Source organism: Clupea harengus, chromosome 15 (assembly GCF_900700415.2).
Source record: "Clupea harengus chromosome 15, Ch_v2.0.2, whole genome shotgun sequence".
In the NCBI taxonomy this organism is placed as follows: Eukaryota; Metazoa; Chordata; class Actinopteri; order Clupeiformes; family Clupeidae; genus Clupea; species Clupea harengus.
Window position 1 is genome coordinate 26468223 of NC_045166.1, and position 13909 is coordinate 26482131.

At 46.8% G+C, this 13909-nt stretch overlaps 2 protein-coding genes across 2 annotated transcripts; one reads left to right on the forward strand and one right to left on the reverse strand.

Moving 5' to 3' along the window:
- Positions 1-78: 78 nt before the first annotated feature.
- On the reverse strand, positions 79-9385 carry prpf39 (PRP39 pre-mRNA processing factor 39 homolog (yeast)). Its single transcript, XM_012829648.3, has 14 exons — positions 9233-9385; positions 7618-8285; positions 7347-7472; positions 6658-6776; positions 5763-5930; positions 5318-5483; positions 4744-4851; positions 4442-4606; positions 3819-3945; positions 2945-3213; positions 2300-2484; positions 1899-1973; positions 1026-1128; positions 79-579 (listed from the first exon to the last, which is right to left on the reverse strand). Exons 1-14 carry the CDS (start codon positions 9243-9245, stop codon positions 496-498), a joined length of 2376 nt encoding a protein of 791 aa, XP_012685102.2. The 5' UTR covers positions 9246-9385; the 3' UTR covers positions 79-495.
- A 721-nt stretch (positions 9386-10106) lies between these two features.
- On the forward strand, positions 10107-13304 carry arf6a (ADP-ribosylation factor 6a). The gene is made up of 2 exons (XM_012829647.3): positions 10107-10508; positions 10679-13304. The coding sequence occupies exon 2, from the start codon at positions 11481-11483 to the stop codon at positions 12006-12008; it is 528 nt and encodes a 175-aa protein (XP_012685101.1). The 5' UTR covers positions 10107-10508; positions 10679-11480; the 3' UTR covers positions 12009-13304.
- The last annotated feature ends 605 nt before the right edge of the window (positions 13305-13909 follow it).

A 13909-nucleotide genomic window follows, 5' to 3' on the forward strand; every position in this document is an offset into this window, starting at 1 on the left:
GCTTTCAGGAGTGCAAATCACATTTGTAAGGAACTCGTCATGAGTGTATTCATCATCAATGTACTTCAACACAAGAAATTAAGTGAGGATATCGATCACTTTATTATGAAAGTCAAAATAAAAAAACAAACCTCAGTCGTTTGCCCAGAAAAACACATTCAGGAGATGTTACAGACATGTCCGAGGTTCATTACATATTTCAATCTTCATCTTCAGATACAACTACATTTCCCCCCAAATTAGATTCTACTCCAGGTCAAACCAGTCTAAAAATCAAAAGCTGTATTTGCAACTTCACATACGAGGGAGAGGAGAGGAAAAGTAAAATAATTTGCACAAACACACATACATGCCAAATAAACACGGGTCGGATCAAAAGCTGATCAACAGGATGGCTGTGAGGGCGAGTCTGTGACTCAAAGCGGTTCAATAGGGTAAAAAATAGCCGCTTGCTCTGCGACCTCCAATCATTCGATCTCGTCATTCACGCTGAAATCATGTGGGGGGAGGGGGATAGTACTGGTTATACTGGCCATATTGGTTGTACTGTCCCCATGAGTTCTGGTAGTTGTTGTATTGCTGTGGAGAGACGAGAAGGGAGAGTTAGTCTCAGAAATTACAACAATCATGTCAAACATCTTCTAATTGTGGGAAACAGTCTGAAACATACAAGACTTTTTTTAAAAGCAGTCCATGATTCACTCTAGGGCTGTAGGTGGCAGAACACGCAGGCCGACCGAAAGCGATAGAGTACTTTATTAACCACGGTACTTTATTTAACAAAGCACACGAACATGGCGACAGGAGAGCTTTCTTCCTAGTGCCAAAAGAAGGTCCACACCCACACAGACCCTTGAACTGCCATGTTATTGGATTCCTTGCACTGGAAGAAGCCATATGTAGTAATATTGCATATAATGGTGCATTGCAGTGGCCAAATGGCATATCGGACCACCTAAACTAAGGTCTTTTGCATGGCTTCACCTTGTAACAACATTTGACGGCCTTTTGCATGGAAGCCTCACCTGGTACCAGTTGTAGTTGTACGCTTGATTGTTGGCGTCTGACGTCATTTGACCGCCAGCGGAGTCGTCGGTTCTCTGTCTCTTGGAGTCGGGGCCTTCAGACCTGGGGGCCAACACAGGCAGCATTAACACCTTCACATTGTAGTTCCACGTTGGTGGAATGAACTACCTAGCACTACCAGAGCAGGGGCGTCCCTCTCTACCTTTAAGAAGTTTTTGAAGACCTAACTCTTCAGAGAGCACTTCTCGTCCTAACTGGCACTTCGACTAGTGCGTAACTTGCAATTACAGCAGTTACATTTCTGCACTTCTTTTTCTTTTTGTTATATTTCTTATGTAAAGTAGTATTTATTGTTACACTAGGTCTCTATTGCTCGTAGCTTGACTATTCTCTCCCTTGTCCCTTCCCAGACAAAAGCGTCTGCTAAATGACTAAATGTAAATGTAATCTGGACCCACCCTACCACGTGTTCTACATTAATACCTTCACATCTGGGGGCCAACACAGGCAGCATTAATACCTTCACATCTGGACCACGTGTTCTACATTAACACCTTCACATCTGGACCCACCCTACCATGTGTTTCACATCTGGACCCACCCTACCACGTGTTCTACATTAACACCTTCACATCTGGACCACGTGTTCAACATTAACACCTTCACATCTGGACCCACCCTACCTTTTACATTCATTTTGATGAATCGTTACAGCATCACTAACAACTGACATTGCCTCAAGGCACTTTACAGAGCCAATTAGGCCACACAACTACATATGCTTTTTGGCTCTGGTATATCTACGCACTACAATACTTGCAACATAACTCCAAAGGGGACAGTTGATCAAAGTTAACCGGCACGGCCCGTACCCATTCTCCGCTTTCCTCTTGGTGGAGTCGTTCTCTTTCAAGAGCTTCTGATGTTCCTCATATGCCGCTACAAGACTGAAAAGAAGAAGTGTGTGGGGCAAAGGAAACCGGTTACTTCCTGCAACTAACAATGCTTCATGATAATAGTTCTAATGTTGATTAAAACATGACAACGGTGACACGACAGCGGTCCGATAGCTGGCTAACATTTTCTCAGTAATACACAATCATTCCTTAAAACATGTGAGAGGATGTTACTGAGATATTTGGTAGTCTGCTTTACCATTAGGAATACTCGGATGCACAACGCTGGTGTTAATACATCACAACTTCAGGTCAAATCAGAGTGATGTTTTAGGGTGAGCTGTAGAAAGGTCCTTTGATCACACACACACACTTACATATTGATGTCGCTACCGAAGTCCTCCAGGAACTCCACCTTGCGCTGGGAGAAGGTCAGGCGGGCCTCCAGGGGCATGGGGCTGGTCAGGGCGCGGTCGAAACAGGCCACGATGTCTGCCTCGTTTTGCTGCACGTCCCCACTGTACTCCAGCTCCAGCAGATTCAGATACAGCTTTGGGCTGGTCTGCGCGCACACACACACACACACACACACACACACACACACACACAGAGATGGGCGTTAATGAAAGAATGCAGGTCTAGTGCCTGGTCCGTCGATGAATCCTATTCCTCTCTTTGATAATGCCGGATATCCCTCTCAGTCACACCCAATTGTTCTCTATAGAATCACCAGGTATTTTTCCATAACCTCACCTGGTCTCCGGAGAGAGACTAGGTTGAGATCACAGAAGATGATGTCACAGTCTCACCTGGTCTCTTCTCAGGTTTCTCTGTAATCTCCACCTTATCTCTCTCCAAGTATTTTTCCATAACCACACCTGGTCTCTAACCTTTCCTCGTGTGTCTCTGTAAGCTCCACCTGCCTTCTCTGGTCTCACCTGGTCCTTCTCCATAACCATACCTGGTCTCTTAACCATTCCTAGTGTCCCTATAAGCTCTACCTGCCTTCTCTCTGGTCTCACCTGGTCTTTCTCCATGGCCTCCAGGAGCACCTTCTTGGCCTTTCCCAGGCTCCTCTGCACCTTCATCAGCTGCCGCGCCAGCTTCACGGCGTAGAACGACGTCTCGCCTGCGTTCTTCCCGTTCTGCATGGCGTCGCGCAGCAGCGCCTCTGCCTCGTCCAGGTTGCCGTGGCGACGCTCCAGACTGACCCGTCGCAGTCTCACCATGGCGAGACCCGGCACCAGCTCCTCCAGGGCCTTCAGGATGCGACGAGCCTCCTCTATGATCCCTATAAGGAAGAGGATAAATACATCATGTGTCCAACAGGTTCACTTTCCCTCCACTGCAGATGAGCTTGGTCAGGAATCTGAGGAATATGCTTTCAGCCAGTTTGAGTCCTTAGAACCACAAACCCTTCCCTACTAACCCTGATCTGACACTAACACCTTCTTCCTACTGCTCATTTAAGCCTGGACTTACGCATCAGTGCATCGGCATAATTTAAGATTCAGTCCGTGATTCTGGTGAAAAGTGGTTGGTATTAGAGCTCAACAGCCAATCAAATCATAGCCCCGGCTTCCGCGCTCCTGAAACAACATGTTGATTGGCTGGAAATGGTTATGGCTCAGTTCAAACCACTGTGTTTCCCTTTAACAGAGCCAGGACTGTACAAACCCCAGAGGTCTTTTGAGTGATTTGGATTAGAATCATGGAAGGCACCTTATATATATATCCCATGTCTCCCCTGAGGGACCAACAAACAGTTTGTGTTTGCAGAACATAACGCACGTTGAATACAGCTCTCTTTTGATCCATGTCTCTGGCGTCCTGCAAACACCTACAGAAGCTAGAGGCCAATATCACAAAAAAAAAAAAAAAAACTCAAACCCTTACCCTGTTGCTCCTCGAACGCAGCCCAGAGGAGGTGCACGGCTGGCTTCTTGGGGAGGTGGATGGTGCAGGCCTTCTTGTACACATGCCTCACTCCCTCGATGCTGTATCCTTCTAAATACTGTGCATACTTCAAGAGTTCAAGAGAGACAACAGGAGGCAGAAGCAAAGTGATGGAGGAGAGGAGAGGAAGAAGAAGAGGAGGAGGAGGAAGAGAGACAAGGAAGAGGGGAATGGAAAAAAAAAAAACACACTTGAGTTTTTCTTCCGAGTCCCTGCCCTCGTGAATTTCCATTGACAAGATCGTGTTTAGAATTTCTTTTTAAACCCATCAGCACCTTCATGGAACCAATAAGATAAGTTTCTGTAAGGTAGTGGGGACACGGAGAGATGCAACGTAGTTGGCAAATGCTGGAGTCAAATCTTGTGTGGCAAGCTGGCCAGCCCCTAATACAACAGATACAGTCAAATATCAACGTTACACGCAAAGAGTGAAGGATGTCTTGTTTTTTTTGTGCTTAGTTTTCTGTTTTGTTTGTTGTTGTTTTGTAGTGAGGAAGTGAAATCGATTTGGTGGAAGGGTGTGGGGGAAGGGGGATGGTCACCAAGAGAGAAGTGACATTTACCTTCATCCAGAACTCCTCGTACAGGGCACAGGCGATCAGGCAGCGCTCGAACAGAACCACCGCCCGCTCCGGAGTCCCGTTCTCCAGCTCGAAGTCCAAATACTCCCGCCAGTTGGTCAGCTGGGTTTTCTCTAAAGCCTTCACGTGAAAGTAGGGCCGCTTAATCTAGAGAGAGGCGAGGCAGGGTCAGTCACAGGCTTACACTATGAATTCAAATATCGGAGGCAGATAGAAACTAAACATTCACTGTGAACAAACACACACACACACACACACACACACACACACACACACTCACTCACCCCTTCCTCGAAGGCCCATCTCTTGCTGACTTCGTGCTCATTGTGATTGAAAATCTCCTGCCGCGACTCGATGACCTTGTGCCGCATGTTCTCAATCTCAGTCACGCGCTAGAGAGACCAAAACAGAACCACAGATGGAGATCACCAGACGCTAAGCAATGGCAGGAACGTGTGTTTATCATCACGTGTCCAATCAGAAGTGCGGTGAAATCTGAAGAGTCCAGCTACCCAAAGAGTTACCATCAGTTAGCACCATGTACTGGCATGGCAAGCAACATGTTGCCATCTTGAGGGAAGGGGGTGTGCAGTAAGTGCGCACACATCAGCTGTAGGCCCAAGCTCAGGTGCTGAAGGGGGATAGAGACGTGTCAGTTTCACAACGCTCCGCAAACCCTTATAACACAGGGCAGGGGAGGAAGGGGGGGTCACTGACTGGAAGTCAATCTGAAGGTAGCATAAGATACTTAGTCTCCATGCCTGCTCAGAGTAGGGTGTTTTCATGATTAGTGCGGGGGTGTTCAGACGCGTCTGAAGCACCGGGCCCCCCACACGGATCAGATGGTTTGGCCCTTACCTTGGCAGGGTCGGGGAGGTCCTCCACTCCGGGGGGAAGTTCTTCACTGGGCGTCTCTCCCTCCCCGTTGGTTGTGCTGGCAGCGGCAAGCTCCACCCTCAGCTGCACAAACTCGGTCTCAGACAGGAAGTGCTTGGGGTTGTTGTTCTGCACGTGGTCTTTAAACCTTAAAGTTCAAAGGTCAAAGCAAAAACACACACAAAGGACATCATTAGGTTCATTTCTGGCAAGAACATTAGCACAGCAAGAGAATCACAATTACTGAAAATGTGCGATGCCGCTTCCGAATAAAAACGCATCATATACTATCCACTGCTAAACGCAGCCGGAGACGGGAGGTGACTGGAAGGCTTAGAGTTGCTCCAAACCCAAAACAGAGCAAAGCCCCAGAAAAGCTCTGGCTTGGTCTCCATATGCACCCATGTGCCTCAGAAACGGTGCCTACCTCTGGAAGTGCTGGGAGTAGAGCTGCGTGGGGATGCCCAGGATGCGGTCGTAGACGGCCGTGACGTTGGCCAGCTTCTCCTGCTCCGTCTCCCAGTTCACGTAGGCCTCCCACAGGCGGTCTGAGCGGAAGTCCGTCCCCGCAGCCAGCACAGCATGCTCGTAGGTCCTGCAGAGGCATGTGAGACCAGTCAACACCACTACAGCATGGGACACCAGTCACCACGACTACAGCATGTGAGACCAGTCAACACCACTACAGCATGTGAGACCAGTCAACACCACTACAGCATGGGAGACCAGTCAACAACACTACAGCATGTGACACCAGTCAACAACACTACAGCATGGGAGACCAGTCAACACCACTACAGCATGGGAGACCAGTCAACACCACTACAGCATGGGAGACCAGTCAACACCACTACAGCATGGGAGACCAGTCAACAACACTACAGCATGTGAGACCAGTCACCACTACATTGCCACGGCCAATGAGAACTAACACCCGTATCTGCAGCAAGGACACCACACTGCTGCGTTCGAACCAAAAGGCCAAAGGAACATTCCGGGTTTCATTCCTTCTTCTATCCACCATCACATCTGCAGTTTCATTCATTCCATCTACCATATTTCCATCAGGAAAGAGTCACATTATTCATGCTAGTGATTCCTTTACAAGGGGAACAAATTCATAGTTCCAGGGAGGTGGAGAAACTACGGCCGCTTAATCTAGAGAGAGGGGAGGGAGTGTCAGTCTTGCGCTATCAGTTGTAATGATGTCGGATAGAAACTCAACATTCACTGTGAACGCACGCACGCACGCGCGCGCGATGCTTAGGTCTTTCTGCTCCCCTGAACTCTGAACTCTCTCTGTAGAAATGGCCGGCACTTACGCTCTGATTCGACTCTCCGCCTCGCCGTCGCTGTTGTCCTGGTTCTCCTTCAGGAAGGAGATGTAGTGGAGCCAAAGGTCCACACTCAGGGGGATGGCCTGCAGACCCCGTCTGTACACCTGCGCAGAGAGGGGAAGTGCTTACATTACGTCACGTGCGAGAGGGGAAGTGCTTACATTAAGTCACGTGCGAGAGGGGAAGTGCTTACATTACGTCACGTCCCATTCATATGAACACAACAAACAAGTCTTAGCCAGGCGCTCTAGGGGGGTTGCATTAGTCTTAAAATACAGATCACTGCCTTTTGGGTGAACAGTCCTCTGCAACTTCCATCAGGCTTTTGTTAAGGGACCACAAACCAGGGCAACAGAGGGTAAAAGACCTTGTAAAAGACCACCAACCCCCCCCCCCCCCCCCCCACACACACACACACGCCATTACTGGTCTTGTGATCTTGTGGCAACAAACATGGCCATTTAAGCACCATGTAGCTTCGGTGGACTGATTAATAATGGGTCTAGTCCCCTAGGTTACGAGACAACCAAGATAGAGGTCCATTGAAAGTCAAACTACTAGTGTAGCCAAAATTTTACCCAGGAAAGTGAACTCAACTTCCTGATACAAAAGCTGACTGAATTACACAGCCTGCTCGTTGCCATAGTGTCACACACAAACAAAAACAAGTGTACCTCATCTGCAACCTGGATAGCGCCGTGTTTCTTCTCTAGGTCAGCGTACTTCTTCCAGTAGCCATAGCAGTAGGGGTAGTGTAGGAAGAAGGCATCAAAGCCTTTTCTCGCCGCATCCAGTTGGTTCTGTGGTGTAAAACAGGTTCACAGGTTGGTCAGAGATGCCATTACTGTTCTTTACATATGAAATCCAAACATGTTATGTTATAAGACCCTGAGCCAGATCCAACCAGGATCTGGAGGAGTCTGTTGCTGTCTAGGACCCACTCACCTCTTGCTCAACATACTGTAGCAGATAAACCCAGCCGTTGAAGTCTTCTGGGTTTTCCTCCACGGCTGTGTTGAGTCTGTCGTACTCTGAGGGGAGGGTTGGCTCTTCCGGCACAGCTTCAGCCAGGACCATGGTCGTATCCTCCACTTCCTCCTTCCCAGCATCCTCTAGCTCCATGTTTGACGGACTGCCTGAATCTGACGTTGACACGGGCTCTGCTGGCTTTTCCAGATCCTGCTCTGCTGGCTTCTCCGGATCCTGCTCACCTGGCACTGCCATATCCTGCTCTGCTGGCACTGCCATATCCGGCTCACCTGGCATTGCCATATCCAGCTCACCTGGCACTGCCATATCCGGCTCACCTGGCATTGCCTCTGTCTTTGAAGTTCCATCCTCCTCCGGGTCACTCTTCTGCTCCCCTTGTTCTGAGGCCTCAAACTCCGATGCAGAATCTGCTCCTTCCTGCGCCAAACCGTCCACGGGAAATAAATGTGTGTTCTCCAGCTGATACTGGTCCATTTGTGGTGCAGTATTGTTGGACATGGTCCAGTCAGCGGCCTGGAGGTCAGGGAGAAAGGCGTCTCCGGCCCCCTCCATGGCTGGAGAGTCCCCGTTCTCGGGGGCGTTTGTATCCAGCATCCCCGTCATCGGCTCTAATAGCTGTAAATCTGCAGAGCACACCAATTTAAGCAGAGCGTTAGCAGATGGCAGATATCTTTCAACCATTTCTGCAACTTGTTGTGACATTCCTATCCTCCTATGTACTTGTTCAATTATACGACATGCTTACAAACTTCGTGCGATAAAACTAACGCGCAACAAGATATTGTTAGCAAACATCACAGGGGGTAAATCCGAATGCCATCATCATATAATTATGAAGCCTAAAACTGATAATACATTTACCGCATTACCGATAGAATGTCTCTCAGTCACATCACAAATAGGTGGAAAAACTAGGTGGCAGGATTAATCATAAGCTAGGCTAACAGGTAACTCCAGTTTTTGACCTGGAGTTAACTTGAACCTTCCGTGCCAACTCCTAGCTACCTTAGCTGGAGCACATGTAAACAGAGCTGACTAAACACTTCGCATGAGATAGGATAAAGGCCTAACGTTAACTATTAAATGCAAGTGCTGCTGAAGCATGATTGCCTGTTGCCTGACATATAGGTTCTCTACTTCCACGGCTAACCAGTACGTCGTTTGTAATATAATTGCTAACATTCGTAGCTACGCTGCTACCACGAGTGAGCACCTAGCAAACATAACGGTTAGCAAACACCCAACACTCATGAAACGACGCCATGACATGAAACTAAATCGAAACTAAACGACATGGTGTATCTGTAAACTTCTTCTGTGGTTAATATTTTTTCATTTTCCGTAAATTAAATACGATTGCTTATCTGCAGCTTTGTAACTAAGCCAGTGAGCTAACTAACTTGCTAGCCAGCTAAATAGTTAGCCACAGTCTCGGGCCTTCCCACGCTAATGCTAACTAGCTAGCTAGCATTACACACCACTCTTCCGCCTACTCCAACGTTATTCAAGTAACTAGTGTGTATGATAACGTACTTCCAACAGACGAATAAGGAGTTTGTGTCTCACTTACCAGTATCTTCCATGAAATAAGGATTCGATAAATGCAAATTTCAACTACTTTGTAGTTATCTAACCAACAACATGTGTTCGAGAGTCTGGTCTTTCATTCTCTAGTAACTTCGCCGAGAAGGACAAGATAAGTGTGCGCTTGCGTACTACTACAACTATCTGGGTAGGCGTATCATTCAACGTAGACTGCCACGCAGGAAATAGGTAGTTACAATGTGTCCTATGAACACACAGGAGCCTAGAAATGGTTCTGTGCAATGCCTGTATATAGTTATACAGTCATTCTGCTTTACACAGCCGATGGTCCTGTGTGTCATGCATAGTCATAGCCTAACATTATACTAGGCAAAATAACCGTTTGAAGAGGCATCCTTTTGTCCTTAGTTGGACAATTATTATTACACACACCTGCTATATTTGATTTTAAGAGCATTGAGTCATTACACATCACAGTCATTACAATAGCTCTTTAGATTAAGTAGGCTGTCACATTTTATACCATAATAAGTCCCACTATGAAATGTAAATTACGTATCAGAATAGTTCTAAATAAAATTAGGACTTGTACCAGGATTGGCCTAATTATGACAATTTTATTAGAAACTTCAGAATAAGAAATTATCTGGCTATAATCTGTTTATATTTCACATTCTTTTGGCCGTGTTGGCATGTGTAGCCTAGGCTCTATTAGGCTTTAGGTTAGGTTTCCTAAACCTCTCCATATGAAAATCAAGGTGGTCATACCGGTACCCAGTAGAATGTACTGAAACCTCAGATATTCATATGATGAGCGAGCAACCTATGTGATTACATATAAGCATTATTTGAAATTTGGACGTCACAAAGAACCGCCTTCTTACGTGATTTTACGTCAGTGACCTGCTGGTCTCCGTTGTACAGGCTATTGCAAATATTGTTTCTTTAGCATACATGAGACAGAATACTGATCGGTTCAGAAGTACTTTCCCCTGTCTGACCCATTGCAACTAAGTGACAGGGATTTGTAAGTGTTTTACAACTGAAAGGGGCGGATATTCTACATTTACAGTCTGAGCCTAAATGGCGTCCATTTCAACTCCAGTGAGATCGACTTGCAGTTGAGCCTGTTAGCGAGCGCATGCCAAATGGCGTAGTGCATGAGCAGAGAGGAAGTGGCGGGTGAAGCAGGTCCGCACCTTTTCCGGTAACACCACACGGCTGCGACTGAACGACTTGGGAGGAAGAGAGGCAAGAGCGGGGAGAATCGACCTGGGAGAGGGGGGTTGCCGCAGTTGCAGGTAATAGAGCGCTTTCCTATTCGAGATGTTTGATCGCACATGGAAATATTTGTAGCGTAATCCTATGGGTTTTCCGTTTGAAAACGACGCGTTTCAGACAGAAGAGTAAACGATTAAAGTTGTACTCTGTCTGACACCCCTCCCTTTTCTGAACCTCTCTTGTGTTACAGGGATTGAAGAGAGGGAGGACGGAAACTCGGATGAATCAATGACCTTTTAAGTTTCTTATTCGACCGCTCCTGTACCGATACGAGGGTACACGATTGAATAAAGGATTGGGACCATGGACTCTTGAGAAGAATACCGCTTCTGTAGTTCGCCTTGTGAATAAGGGCGAGGGGGACAGCCGGCAGACAAGAAGGAAGTCGGAACTACCACGGGCTCTGAAAGGGCCTATCAACAGAGCGCAGCTCTTTCATTTTTTCTTATTCTCTCTACATTCCCCCCAATTTTTTCGGCACATTTCTTTGACCGGGGAATGGATGTTGCCTGTATGGCTATCGCGACTGTTGAATGAATTCGATTCCCATAACACGTCTCATCGAAGGGGTTTGAAAGCTCACAGTCTATCCACACCCACTCTGTACATTTTGAATTAATTCTGGAGCACTTAAATTCGTTTTAAAAGGGACATTTGTGACACTGTTTCGGAACACGCTTTCTCCGGAAATTGAAGAGACAGTAGGTCGATCTCTTATTATTCCATCGAGTTGTGTGGAGTTTTTTTTTTGACAGTAGATTGCCAGGCTACATAGAGCGTAGCGCTGCTACTGGGTGTCAAGAGCAACACGCAGTGACTGATATCTGACGAGGATACGTTGTCACGTGGAGCGGGCAAGCTTAAGTTTGCATGCAACATTTAAGTATAGCATAAAAGCTATTAAAGTAGCCCGTTTTCAGACACATTACTCTATCAGGGGAAACTCAGTATTTTTTACTTTAGGAATAGGATATTTATGCACAGCCAACAAGATGGGGAAAATGCTCTCAAAAATCTTTGGCAACAAGGAGATGAGAATATTGATGCTTGGACTTGATGCTGCTGGCAAGACCACCATCCTGTACAAACTGAAACTGGGACAGTCCGTCACCACCATTCCCACGGTTGGCTTTAACGTGGAGACGGTCACCTACAAGAACGTGAAGTTCAACGTGTGGGACGTCGGAGGCCAGGACAAGATCCGGCCGCTGTGGCGACACTACTACACCGGCACGCAGGGGCTCATCTTCGTGGTGGACTGTGCGGACCGCGACCGCATCGACGAGGCTCGCCAGGAGCTGCACCGCATCATCAACGACCGGGAGATGCGAGACGCCATCATCCTGATCTTCGCCAACAAGCAGGACCTGCCCGACGCCATGAAGCCCCACGAGATCCAGGAGAAGCTGGGCCTCACCCGCATCAGAGACAGGAACTGGTACGTCCAGCCCTCCTGTGCCACCACCGGGGACGGACTCTACGAAGGCCTCACCTGGCTCACGTCAAACTACAAATCTTAATGTCACCAAACTGTCTTGAATGCAAAAAAGGGGGAGAGAAGGAGAGCATAAATATCACATCCACAGGCAATTAACGAATAACATGGCTTCTCCAATCAGTGTATATCAAAGAGAAGTTTAATTGTATCCCCCCTCTCTTTGTTTATTTTGTTCTTTTTCTTTTGGATTCTGACAAGTCCCTAATGGAATTTACTTTAATCAATGACTGTTTTGGCTGGCTTTTAGTTTGCTTCTGGCTCTGTAGTCTTTCTATCAGAAATCTGTTATTACTCACTGAATCTAAAATATTCCATAAAGTATTATTTTCAGAAGCAATGATTCATATTATTGTTTTCCTATGTTTTTATTTTCTCTCCTTTGGGTTCAGTGGGTCTGTCACCTCCTAGGTTTGGCTTTGATATAGCCCTTTACTCTCTAGGCTGTTCTCACATGGACCGGAGGGGACTTGGGAATGGCCAGTCTTATTTTTAGGTTTCAATTAATTTAGTCACTCATAATTATCTTGGGAAAAAAATCAACAGGCCACCCATTCATTCTCCTCACTGATCAGTATCTCTCTGTCTTACAAGAACGGGTGAGGAGAAAGCAGACATGACGGCAGACACACGTGTAACTTGTTTGATGTACTGAATACACATGTATAAACCCAGGACAGACCTCCATCCATGTCAAACGGATTCATTGTGAAGGATTGCAATTATTTTTCACGATCCAAATGTATGGGTAGCTGTTACTGGCGTTGATATCTGCTGCATTCTTTCAGGAGCTTCCATTACAACTGAGTATTTGTAGCTTCTGGGCCTCTGTGCGTGTGTGTGTGTGTGGACGCCCAGCCCACAGGTGTGTGAGTGTGTGAGTGTGTGTGTGTGTGTGTGGACACCCAGCCCACAGTCGGTCCTCCATAGGAGAAGTGACACAATGGTTTTGATCACAAGAGGAAGAGAGTATTATTCAAATGAGGGACTGGAGGGGGCTGGGGCTGGGGCGGCCGCAGGTGCCCGTTGACCATGGCGAACACTGAAGCACTTCCTGGTGGACGCTCAGACGTCAGGAAGTGCAGAATAAGCCCCAAACCCACGCCACCTGTCTCTGACCCTGCACCAGATCCCCGACTAGTCTTTTTTTGACTACCTTAACATCAGCTGTGTAGCTTGTGTCTTGCCATCTGACAAAGCCTTTTTTTTTTTTCTCTCTCTTATTAAAGCATAGGCAAATGCTTTTGTTTCTTTTTTTTTCCTTATTTTGTCCAATTTGCAATGCTGAAGAAGAAATAATAAAAAGTATATCTGGAAAAAATGTAATTGTAACTTCTTGGAGGATTAACCGAATAACAAAAACCTCTTTAAGTGCAGTTTTGTGTCGCTGCACTGAAACTACAGAACAAGTTTGATGTGTTGGTGGAAAGGCCCGCCCGCCGCAGCGCTGAAGTGTCTGTTCCCCTGAAGTTCTCTCTCTCTCTGCGTGTTCCTGTGACTTATTTGGTGTGAATAAGTGATGAGCTCTCTGGTTTCAGAGGAGGGATTGATAGCTACGTGTCTGTGTCTTAAAGCTTTCGTTTTCCATGTAGAAGACAATTAAATGCTGTGCAGATTTGGGTCTTGCCCTTGAGATTATTGAATATGTCCATTTTAAGTGGCTTTTTTAGTCAGTTGACCGCACATCTGGTCAGTAGCTGATTGGCTGATGGGCAGTTGAGCGCACATCTAGTCAGCAGCTGATTGGCTGGTGGGTTTGGCCCTGACGAACTGTGGAGTGGCGCCAAATCTGCTCTCTAGTCATCTGCTGTCTTGAGTGTCTTAAACGTAACGCAATGCTATTGTCTGATTAACTGGATGTCTTTTTAAACTGCACTTAAGGCACTCTAACAAACCAGATACCTCCTGTGCACCGGAACTGGAACC